This window comes from Maylandia zebra, linkage group LG17 (genome assembly GCF_041146795.1).
Source record: "Maylandia zebra isolate NMK-2024a linkage group LG17, Mzebra_GT3a, whole genome shotgun sequence".
Lineage (NCBI taxonomy): Eukaryota > Metazoa > Chordata > Actinopteri > Cichliformes > Cichlidae > Maylandia > Maylandia zebra.
The window spans coordinates 37,023,933-37,035,767 of record NC_135183.1 but is presented as its reverse complement, the minus strand read 5'-3'; the positions used below and the strand labels follow the sequence as shown (position 1 = coordinate 37,035,767).

Here is an 11,835-nt window from a genome sequence, read left to right as displayed (position 1 = left end):
GGGATCTCAAAACTGGATTATAGATGGCAGACAGTTGGTGTCGTAAACCACCGCCTCTGTTCAAAGATGGTCGCTCACAGTGGAAAAGCACAACATCCCGATGCACTTCAGACCCAGCCAAACACTCAGCCAAAAACTGGTTCATCCCAAAGACAAAACTCCAAAACACAAACTTAACAGCGTTGTGTATTCTGTACAGTACAACGAGGAATGCTCAGACCTCTACATTGGAGAAACCAAACAGCCACTTCATAAATGCTTGCCACAACATAGAAGAGCTACCTCGATGGGACAAGACTCAGCTGCCCATCTGCATCTAAAGGACAAAGGACACTAAAGGACACTTTTCGGGGACGCCAATGTTCACATTTTGGACAGAGAAGTCAGATGGTTTGAAAGAGGAGTGAAAGAAGCCATCTATGTCTTCAAGCAACTTAAAGAAGTCGAGACGCTTTTCTTTCCAAGATCCTTAGACGACATTTAGTAGCCATTTTCTGTTAGCATTCTTTTGACATTATTAAACACAAAAATTACAGATACCATGTATGGCGCTCTAATGCTCTCGTGGGTGTATTGGTAATACTTACAAACAAATATGTTGTAATCAATAAGCACTGTCATCGTGGTATGATGCTGTTTCATCAGTCTTAAACCCACTGGCTTCCTCAAAACGCCTCGCCCATCTCACGGTCTTACTGGGCCAACATGCAGTAAAGCTGAAGGCGGCTTGTTGTTAGTGCACTTTCATTTGTAACTGCTATCGCTACAAATGACTGCTTAAAATAAATTTGCCACTTTATGAGCTCACCTTGTGTTACATCATTTGGAGAAGGGCTTACTGCCACTTTATCCCCCTGTCTTCGCCTCAGGACTCATTGTAAAAAACATTTTTTGTGTGTGTTTAAGGCAGCGTGTCAATAAACAGCTTCAAATAAAAATGGCTTATGTTTACTTCCAGGCTCTGGGGAGGCCAGTCCAGGTCAATTAAAACATGATTGTACTTTTTTTGCAGTTTTTGCATTAATAATTCCATAAATTTTGACAACACCCCCAATAGCACTGGGTGAAATGCAGCCCTCATCTATCGATCCATCTATAGATATATATAGATGACCAACCATATATATAGATGGCCAATGACCAAAGCAATATTGCTTTGGTCATTGGCTGCTTGCTCAGTCATTTCAGTTCCGCGGTTCCATCCACAGTGGTGAAAGTGATTGCGCTCTCTGATTGGTCTGCGTCCTCCTCCAGTGGACTTCAATTAGAGGCGGGGATTTATCAGCAGCTGTACGTGACGTTAGTGACGCTGATTAAACAGGTGAAGCAGGATCTTGTATTTGCTGGTATTTCGCGTTTGCTCTCCGATTGATTAAGAGCTCGTGGACTTCAGTGAAGCGTCTGCTTCAGTGGGCAGAATTTGAAAGCAGGGCTGCTCTGTCACCATGTTTGACCTGAAGAAGAGGAATAGTTTGACTCTGAGGGACAGCCGTGGGACGGAGGAGTTCAGACGAGTGGCGGTCAGACGGAAAGTCCAAGGTCCTGTGGGTGACTGTCAAACCTCAGGTGAGATACTTTGCGCTTTGGAAGGCTTTATGATGTTATTGGCTTCTAGACTGCATCAACTTTGGGTGTTAATTAAAAATAAATAAACAGATGAGAGTTTAGCTTTTGTGTTGATGCTAGTAGTTTATCCTTTCAAGGGGCAAATGTAAACTGCAGTGAAAGCTGGTAGATATAAGCTAATATTCACAATAAAACTCATATTACACTCATACTCATAACCAGTACTTATTGTATTCTGTATTATCCCGTTTCTATGTGTAGTTGCCAGTTTTACAAATTTATAAGCTAATACTAGTGAACTCTAAATTATCAGTCCAGCAGTAGAGACTGCATGCTATAAAGTTTATAATGTTTAGCCTCCGGAGGCCATTGTTTGTGGTGCTGTAATTGTGCATATAATATTTATACTTTAAAGGGCTTTCTAATATTTTGTCTGCAAGTCGAAACGCTTAAGAGCAAAGAAAATGCATTGAAAATAAAAAGGCACAGCTAACACTGGCAGTTTTGGCTCTGTATGAGGGTGACCAGGGCAGCAGGGTAAGGGCATTGACCCTCCTTGTTATGCACGGATTACATCAGTTAATACTATTTTGGTTGCTTTGTAAATCCAGTCCCTTTGGATTGTTCTCTCTGTGTGTATTTGAATTTTTTTTTAGCCACATTTGGCACCGTAGCTTGTTGGATTACTGATGTGAAATCTCTTCCCCCTGATTCAGCCTGGACTTTGGCAGTTTGTGCTTTGAGACCACCATTTGTCAGTTCCACTCAAAAGCGTCCACACAAAGTCTTACTGTTCCCTCACTGAGGCAGAATTATGTGCTTAGAAGTATGTTGGTGTCAATGGTACTGTCGCATGCAAGAGTGGCATCCATATTCTGAATGCAAATTATTCTTTAGGTTACCACTCTATGCAAAAAGCTGTGTTTTAGAACACAGCTTTTTGCATAGAGTAGTTTTTATTGCATGTTCAGAAATGGGAAGAAAAGGCAAAGATTTCCTTAAGATAACTTAAAACATTGCCTTTACTGTATGATGCAATTATGCTCAGCGCCATGCCCTCTGCACGGCAGAATAACCCACTCTGGCTCCATCTAAAGGTAAGAAAACCTAACAGTAGCTTTCAGCTGGTAGAGGAAAAAATAACAAATTTCCCAAATTAGTTGTTGATTGTTATTAAGAATTGTATTGTTGCATGATCTACCTACGTGCCCTTTAAAAACCTCATAGACACAGTTTCACTTTATGATAGTTTATTTAAAAAAAAAAAAAAGTCAGTGTGTTTCTTTGCAGTTCCTCTCAGATTCATGTTGTCTTGTAAACGCTGATGTAACTAATAAAACTGGCAAAGGTTAGACTCTGTGATGAAATACCCAGAAGTAAGAAGAGGAAGTATTACATAGAGAATGTCGGCTTTAGCCCCTCCACGTGACCAATCAATCCACCACACTTCAGCAAGGCGTTAGTTGGAAAGCTTTACACTCTCTAACAAGTAGCTAATATTACTGCGTAGGTTTGGCTATAATGTGCAGGTAAGGAAACGATAAGTTACACAATTACAAGTAGTTGTTGTTGGGTAAGGATGTCAGTCAATACAGTTAGAGGTCAGATTTCAATGAAGCCATAAATACTGTGTGTGGTTTCTTTTGTTTTGTTTTGTTTGTTTTACTGGGACTTTTTTTGGGGGGGGTAGTTAAACTGGTCGTAACTATTACGACCAGTTTAACTAACAATGAAAAATGCTTGTGGAGGATTTGGAAAGTAAAAGAATCCTTACTGTGTGTGCATGCATGAAAAGGGAGCTTTATTCAGTCACTGCAGAGAATTCAGGTACTTGACTTTTTAATATTAACAAGATTATTAATAACAATATCATTGTGGGAAAATCACCACCTGATAGAAAGCATGAAATGGACTAGCACACTTTTTTTTTAAATTTATTATTATTTTTTTAAATAAAACCTTTAAGTACGTTAGTTAAGAATTGGAGGGGGCAGCTAACGTTTTCAGAAAATGAAAAAAATATTTTTACTTAGAAATAAAAACAACTTTTCTTGATTTATAAAACTTAAAAAAAAAAGCTAAGAATATTTGAATGACACTTGCACTCTTCTTCATAAATCAATAAAAATTTTAGCAGCTGAAGAAGAAATGCTTTAAAATAACCAGGAAAAATGTCCAGTGAACATGCATAAAAACATTTAACGAGATTAAAAAAACAAAATCAGAGCTTTTAATAATGCAACTATAGTAGAAATTTTGGTAAAGGAAAATGACCTTGAATCATCCTCTTCAGTTTAGAGATGTCTTATGTTGTTCCCCGAAAGCAAAAAGGAGGATCTGTGAGGCAGATTCCTGGTCGTTGGCTGTAGCTGATACTAGTGAAAAGTTTAAATTGTGGCTCAATGATTTTACAATGTTTAAATGTTTAGTTTTCTGAATGTGTAACCAACTGACTACAATAACTACAACATGCAGAAAGCATGTGTGGTTTAATAACAGTGTTTGTTTTCAGATGTGAGCAGTGGTGTGAGTGGTTCATACAACGGTGGCCATGCTCATGGCAGAGTTTCTGGACCAGAACTGATCGCAAAAATTGCTACAGAAAAAGATGATGAGAAAAGCCCAACGAAGAGATCACCTTTTAAACCCCAAGGTAAGTTTAAAATCCTGCAAACTGCATACACAACTTGCAATGTTGTTGCCTCACATGGCAAATTTGTTACTGTAGCTGTTCATTGTTCTGCAAAGATGCTCAGCAACCACAATGTCTGTCTTTGCAGTGCCTCCTCAACCAGATCACCTCCAGAGCCCTCCGAGGGTAGGACAAGATCAAGCCTGCAGTCTCACTCCAGGAAAAGTGCCACCCCAGCAAAATAATGGAACAGAGGAGAACCAGAATAGATGCAATGGCGTTTCTATTTCCTGTGTAAGCCCACAGAATTGTTTAGACTCTCCAAGTAAAGAAGGGGGACGTTATTTTCTGAATGGGGTTTTGGATCCACACATCAACCCTGCCAGACATCCTCAGGGGATTCTGAATCTTACAAGCAGGCCACTATCAGGATCTCCAAGCCCAGGCAAAAGAGGCATTCAGAGCTGTAGCCCTCTGAGAGAAGAAGGCCACAGCCCCGGTAAGCTGTCCCCAAGAAACTATAGACCTCTCACGGGAAAACTACGTGCTTCGAGCCCTGTTCAAGGGAAGATGGGAAGCTACAGCCCTGCCAAGAGTTCTAAATCCTTGCTAGGACTGCACAGAATCTCAAGCGAGAAAATAGAAAGACGGGAGAAGAGAGCAGGAAAGTCTCTGAGTGTGCCTGACCTGATTGTGTATTTGGATGAGAGCAGGTAGTTGTTCAGTTTGTGATATGTTCTTGTAGTGCGTGTTGCATAGCAAGTGTAAAAGTCTTTTTTTTTTTTTTCTTTTTTTAATTGATTACATTTATTTATTTATATTTTTTTCCCCTCTAGGATTCCCTCAGATAAAGCTGAGCGCTCTCCACTCAAACTGCTGCACTCACCCAATTTTAATATACCTGCCATCACCGTCAAAGCATCAGCTAAGCATAGACGCAGTCTTACCACAAATGAAGAGCATCTGTTACACAGCGGCATAGAGCATTTCCCAGGACAAATGAATGGCATTGTGCAGGAGAACAAACAGCCAGCAGCAAATGGGATGAGGCAAAATGACAAAATGGAAGAAGGCAAGATACCTACAGGGTATGGCTCCAAGTTTTGCTGCCAGTGGACAGTGGCAACCACAGAAGATGAGAAGATGCACAATGAGAGAGCTGAACAAAATGAGGAGGAGAAACAGAAGCAAGAAGAGAGGGAAGGAGATGAGGCGAACAATAAAGAGAGCACAGAGCAGAAGCTGTTTAACATCGCTACTGAACTCCTGCAAACAGAGAAGGCCTATGTGACCCGCCTCCACCTGCTAGACCAGGTGAGTGTTTATGCTGTTGGCACGTCTAAAAGACAAATATGTGCACAATGCTTAAACGGAGAGTTATTGAAATGAAACTTAAAAACTGTTTAATCCTGTAGAATAATCATGTTATCACTGCTGTTCATAAGTGACATTTACTTGCTGTGTAGAAGATTAATATCTGTGAAACTAAATGTGATGTTGCATTTCGCTGCCTCCCACCTCAGGTTTTCTGTTCACGCCTAACAGAAGAAGCAGGTCGAGGCTCATTTCCTCCCGAGGTGATAAGAAATATCTTTGCGAACATTTCCTCAATCTACTCTTTCCACAGCCAGTTTCTGCTGCCTGACCTGGAGAACTGCATCACACACTGGTGAGTCTTTCAGAGAGTTGGTACACTTCATAAACTTGCAACCCAAATACAAACTGCCTTATTGTTATTATTGCTATTTATACAGTTAACCTGAGAAGCTCATAACCTTCATATTATCATAAAGCTAAATGCTTTTGCACTCTTGTCCAAATTATTGTTTCATTTTAAAGCCAATGTGAACCAACATGTAATGGCTCCCTACATTTGCCCTCTCATCTGCTTAAATGTAGGTGTAAGAGCCCAGGCCTGGGTAAGGTTCTTCTACAGCACGCACCCTTCCTGAGGATGTACGCTGACTACGTCAGAAACTTCGACCATGCAGTGGAGCTGGTGAGGACCTGGACCGAACGCTCCTCTGCTTTCAGAAACATCATCCAGGACATACAGGTAAGAAATATTCTGCACGGTATACATCATCGCAAATTCATATTCCTCTCTCATCACAAGGTTTTGTATGTCTGTTTTAGAGTCAGGGGATCTGTGGCAAACTCACCCTGCAGCACCACATGTTGGAGCCAATCCAGAGGGTTCCACGTTATGAGATGCTGCTGAAGGATTACCTGAAGAAACTGCCTGAAGATGACCCGGATTATGAGATTACACAGAGCAAGTTGTCTGTGTATTTATACCATTGACCTGTTCATTTTGTTATTGATGGTCTTGTCACACCATTAGTAATGGATGCTTATGTTGAATTTTTGTGTTGCCTTATTAATTACTATACATTCATCATCACTGTCCCCCATTTTTCTGCCTACTGTGTGTAATGCCTCCTGTCTCCTCCAACAGAGTCCTTGCAGACCATTTCCATGGCAGCCACACACTCTAACAGTGCCATCCAAAAAGCCGTATGTAACATTACTGATACTGTTTAGCAATGTTGTAAGGTTTTCCAGAGGTGTGGACTTGAGTCACATGACTTGGACTCGAGTCATTAATTTTATGACTTTAGACTTGACTTGAAAAAATGTTCTAAGACTTGTGACTTGACTTGGACTTTTACACCAATGACCTGGGACTTGAATTGGACTTGAACCGGTTTACTTGAAAAGACTTGATATTTCACCCCAAATATAAAATTTTACACGCATATTATATAGAAAGTGTGCACCATTAGTTCACTTCATTTATTCAAACCACACTCCATACATATGTGTGCGTGAGCTGTAGCACAGCCAATCAAATTAACCAGATTTTTAAAAAAAACTAAAAAAAAAAAAAACTTCAAAAATGCTGCAAGGAGTTATTTTTTTCAGGTACATAAACTATGAAGTAGTGAACAAAAAACCGAAATGCAATATGCAAAACATGCAAGAAGAGAATCACAGACAGATGGAACAACTTCCAACTTTCTCCGACAGTTGAAGTTGCATAAAGAACGGTAGGTGGTGGTGCTTTTGCTACGATGAGATGGCTGACTTCATCTAACTAGCAAATGTTGTCCAGGCTCCCTTGGTGATACGTGTGGGGTTTGTGTTTTGTTTTGTTTTTTTTTTTTTTTTTTAAAATGTGTATGATATTTTTGTCATGCGATTTTAAAGCTGGTCCTACAAGCGCATCCAAGAATAACATGCAGCTTATCTCAGAACTGTCGGTGAAAATTATTCTAGGAGCTAGGTTTAATTGAGCTGCATTTTATAGAGGTGCAATTTCACAATTTGTGTATATTTTCTAAGTTCACTATTTCGTCATGTGTTGAGAAAAACAAAGATTTAAAAATTACATGGTCTAATATTTACTTTTCTTTTTTATATTTTATTTATTTTTTTAAAAAGACTCGAAAGGACTTGAAATTCAAAGTTTCAGACTTGTGACTTGACTCGGACTTTTACACCAGTGACTTGAGACTCTACTCTGACTTGCCTGACATTACTTGAGACTTGAGGATAAAGACTTGAGACTTGCAAAACAATGACTTGGTCCCACCTCTGAGGTTTCCTGATATTGTCTTGAACTGTTCCAGTATTTTATCTGTGAACATTTCCTTAACAGGAGGGTCTGAAGCGACTCTTGGAGATCTATGAGATGGTTGGAGAGGAGGAAGTCGTGAATCCAACCAACGAGTTTCTCAGGGAAGGTCGTCTGCTCAAGCTTGCTGCCAGGAACACATCAGCCATGGAGAGACACCTGTTCCTGGTTGGTGTATATAGAAACACATGCACACCCTATCTGTGACTGATTTTTCTCTTACCTCTGTCGTAAAGTTAGTAATATAAGTGGCTTAATCCCAAAAAGTTGATTCTGTTCATCTGGACGTTTTCGGTGGGAGAAACGTTTCGTCACTCATCCAAGTGACGTCTTCAGTCTCAGCTGACTGCAGGTTTCAATCTTATAAACAGTACAGTAATGACTGAAACCAGCCCAGTGAAGGAACAATGGGCTGGGAGGTCAGTTCCTCCTTCATGATTATGAAAATTCTCATGAACACTGATCAATGGCCATGAGTACCATTCAGAGTTGGGGAATGGCTGCACCCTTAGATCCCTCCCCAATTCAGAGATGGTCTTTCCATTTTCACTTGAATGGCCTTCTTGACTCTCACTTAAACCAGCATTCCTCCCTGTCCAGGATGTGTACATCCTCATCATTGAAAGAGCGTCCACTGGCCTGTAGGTGTGAATAGTCTGAAGAGTCCTGGCCTGGTGAGAAGGCCCTGAGTAAATGTGGTTATCCTAGTTGGACATTTGTCAAAGCTGAGCGAGCACCTAAAGAAAGCTCCAGCCGATCGAGGAGAAAAGGACAACTGCTCCATAAGCTAAAACTCTTAGTTATCCCTCCACCCCAAGGAATCAGTCCTCCAACACAAACAGAATAACATAGTGTACGCTGTTAAGTGCAGGAGGATTGCCAGGATTTCTACATCAGGGAAACCAAACAATCTCTGGCTAAGCAGACGGCACAGAAGAGCCACCTCGTCAGGCCAGGACTCTGCAGTCTATTCACACCTACAGTGGACACGCTTTCAATGATGAGGATGTTCACATCCTGGACACTCATCACTTGGATGAGTGCCGAAACATTTCTCCCATTGAAAATGTTACATCCAGATGAACAGAATGAACGTTTTGGGATTTCCTTACCTGGATGATTGAGCTTGCATGAAGACATAACTTGCTTAAATGGATATCTTTGTTTCACTCCAGCTGTCATCAGTCTAACACTAGTTCATTGCATAACTGATTGCTTGGTAACTTTTATCTACAGTTTAACAACTTCCTGCTGTGCTGCTCTCCAAAGTTCAGCCTGGTCGGTCAGCGTTTCACTGTGCGCTGCAGGATCGGGATGGATGGGATGCAGGTGCAGCAAACCACCAATGAGGATCATCCATACACCTTCCAAATATCTGGAAGGGAAAGGATCCTTGAGCTGCAGGCCAGGTGGATGTCATGATTGAAGCACATCAGTTCTTCTTGTTTATGTTTTTAACTATTTACTTAGATTGTTTTGAACAGTTACACTTATTAATTGTAAATGCATTCAATTTTGGTTTTCCAAGCTCCAAGCAAGATCGGGATGAATGGATAAAGGTATAATCAGATTTTATTTATTAAATTCTATTTTCTAGACATTAAACGATACATTGATTAGGAAAAAATGAGTTTTCTCATCTTCTAAAGCAAGTTTTGTCCCCAGGTGATTCGTGAAGCCATTGATGTGTTTCAGAAGAAAAATGATACCTTCAGACTGGCTTCTAGGGAGCTTACTGTAGCAGAACCAGTAAGTTGTATCAATTCTAGGAATATGGAGTAAAGGAGGATTTTCTTTCCTCAATGTTTATTCATCCATTCTCCTCAGCTTATTTAATTCAAGGTTGCCGGGGGGCTGGAGACTGTTTTAAAACAAAATGTGTTCCACAGACAGAGGAGCTTGGCAAACGAGCCCCTCGCTGGATCAGAGACAATGAGGTGATCCTGTGTATGTCCTGCATGGAGCCTTTTAACGCCCTTACCAGAAGAAGACATCACTGCCGTGCCTGTGGTTTTGTGGGTGGCATGATAAACTGCAGCTTTGTATCACACAAAACTGAACTTTATCTGAGAACAGCTCACACATGATGGTTTCTCTGTTTCTACAGGTGGTGTGTTGGAAGTGTTCAGACTACAAAGTGGCTTTAGAGTATGACGGTTACAAGCTGAACAAAGTGTGTAAAGCTTGTTACGCCATCCTGACTGGCCCGAGAGGGGAGGGCTTGGATGGAAAAAAGAGAAGAATGCTGGATGTGAGCCTTGTCGTTTCAACTATTTAAACTTTATGGGTTGTTTTAGATCAAAAAGGCCACCTAACAAATTTTGATCATTGGTTTTTGTTTTTCCACAGTCCAAAGCATCTCCAGGGCCTACTGACAGTGTAATGAGTGGTTTCCTGCAGTATGGGGACAACCCCCAGACCTGGCAGCGAGTGTGGTCCGTGCTCACCAGGGCTGAGCCTCCGGTTCTTTACCTGTACTCCGTTCCACAGGTAAAGTGCTCTGAAAAAGTCAGGAATAATAATAATGTTGAAGGGATTTTGCTTTTACGTATAAGGGTAAAACTGTGTTTCTTTGGGACACCAGGATATTATGTTGCAACACAGCAAATACTTTATACAGTCAAATGAAGACAGACTTGAAATGCAGCTGGGACTGTAAAGATGGTATGGTACAAGCAGTGTTTGCCCCTCAGCTGTAAAAGACTGATGGGGTGTTGCGGTCACCCTGCCGGGCAGGTGGGCAACACGGACACAAAGTTTGCGAAAGTGATAACTCGAGAATGAAGTAATGTAGGACTTTTAAATTGATACCATAGGTGCATCTACTTGGGCATGGGTGAGGATCTCCAGGCCTTCAGGGCCAGTGTTCTGCAGGTTTTAGATTTTACACTGGGTCAACACATCTGAATCAAATGATTAGTTCATCACCAGGCCTCTGGAGAACTTCAAGACATGTTGAGGAGGTAATTTGGCCATTTAAATCAGCTGTGTTGGATCAAGGACACATATAAAACCTGCAGGACACTGGCCCTCGAGGCCTGGAGTTCCCCCGCCCCTGCACTAGGGGGTTGAGGGGTATGACTGGCCACCACCAGTGTTTGGATAATTGGTCAAACACTCCTTACTGTACAACAGAACCCTTTGATGACAAATGTCCTTCGTGTCTGACTGGAGTCTTCTGTTATTATTAAACCAGTGAAGGCAAAGAGAGCCTACCTATGCCAAACATGCTTTTAAATACATCCCTCCACAAGTCATTTGGTCTCCTGGTGCACATGGTTTTCTTTCTGTTCTTAACGAATGTACTGCTGGTTGGTGTGCTGCCCCTCCCACAGGTGAAGGATGGTGTCATGTTATAAAAGGGTTCAGCCTCCAGTCTTTTATTGCAGCCCTGCTATGGGTCTTGTCATTTAAAACAAACCCTTTTTGAATCATTGTTTGTGTCCCTACATTTCCAGGATTTAAAGCCCCTCTTCACTATACCTCTACTGGGCTGCAGCGTAGAGGCTTTCCCCCAGGCGTTTCAGGGTCAGTCCTGCTTCTGTCTGACCCAGTCCAAAACCAGCCACACTTTCACCTGCGATTCTCGGGACATCAAACGCAGCTGGCTGAGTGCTCTGAAAGTTGCTGTGACAGGATGGCGTACAGCATGCTCACTGGCTGTTTGTGACAACAGCAGAGGAATCAGGTCTGGCATTAATGGGAGTCTCAGTGGTGAGAACTTTGTAGTCAGTGGCAACAAGGAACATCGCTCTTGAATGTTTGTAGTGTGTCACGTATGCAACAGCAGAACAAATGTCCATTGTTGTAAAATGAAAGTTCATGAATACAAAGGTTACAGTACTCTGAAAACTGTCTTTAAAAGTGTTGTGCACTTTATTTCAGAAATGGTTTACAGTAAAATAAATAAAGTGAAGGCGTTTTAACGTGAGTGAGACTATCCCTTCAACTACGACTGCATTTGCTTTAGCTCTGTACAAGTGCTAAGGTGCCAAGTGGA

The 11,835-nt window shown here is 41.4% G+C and overlaps 1 protein-coding gene across 1 annotated transcript; it reads left to right on the top strand.

The window, feature by feature from the left end:
• Positions 1–1,294: 1,294 nt before the first annotated feature.
• On the top strand, positions 1,295–11,766 carry LOC101484797 (FYVE, RhoGEF and PH domain-containing protein 4). The gene is made up of 16 exons (XM_004553879.5): positions 1,295–1,566; positions 4,079–4,219; positions 4,347–4,911; positions 5,035–5,512; positions 5,722–5,867; positions 6,098–6,254; positions 6,335–6,473; positions 6,657–6,715; positions 7,860–8,003; positions 9,072–9,244; positions 9,364–9,394; positions 9,501–9,584; positions 9,725–9,850; positions 9,943–10,086; positions 10,185–10,325; positions 11,294–11,766. Exons 1-16 carry the CDS (start codon positions 1,446–1,448, stop codon positions 11,591–11,593), a joined length of 2,949 nt encoding a protein of 982 aa, XP_004553936.3. The 5' UTR covers positions 1,295–1,445; the 3' UTR covers positions 11,594–11,766.
• The last annotated feature ends 69 nt before the right edge of the window (positions 11,767–11,835 follow it).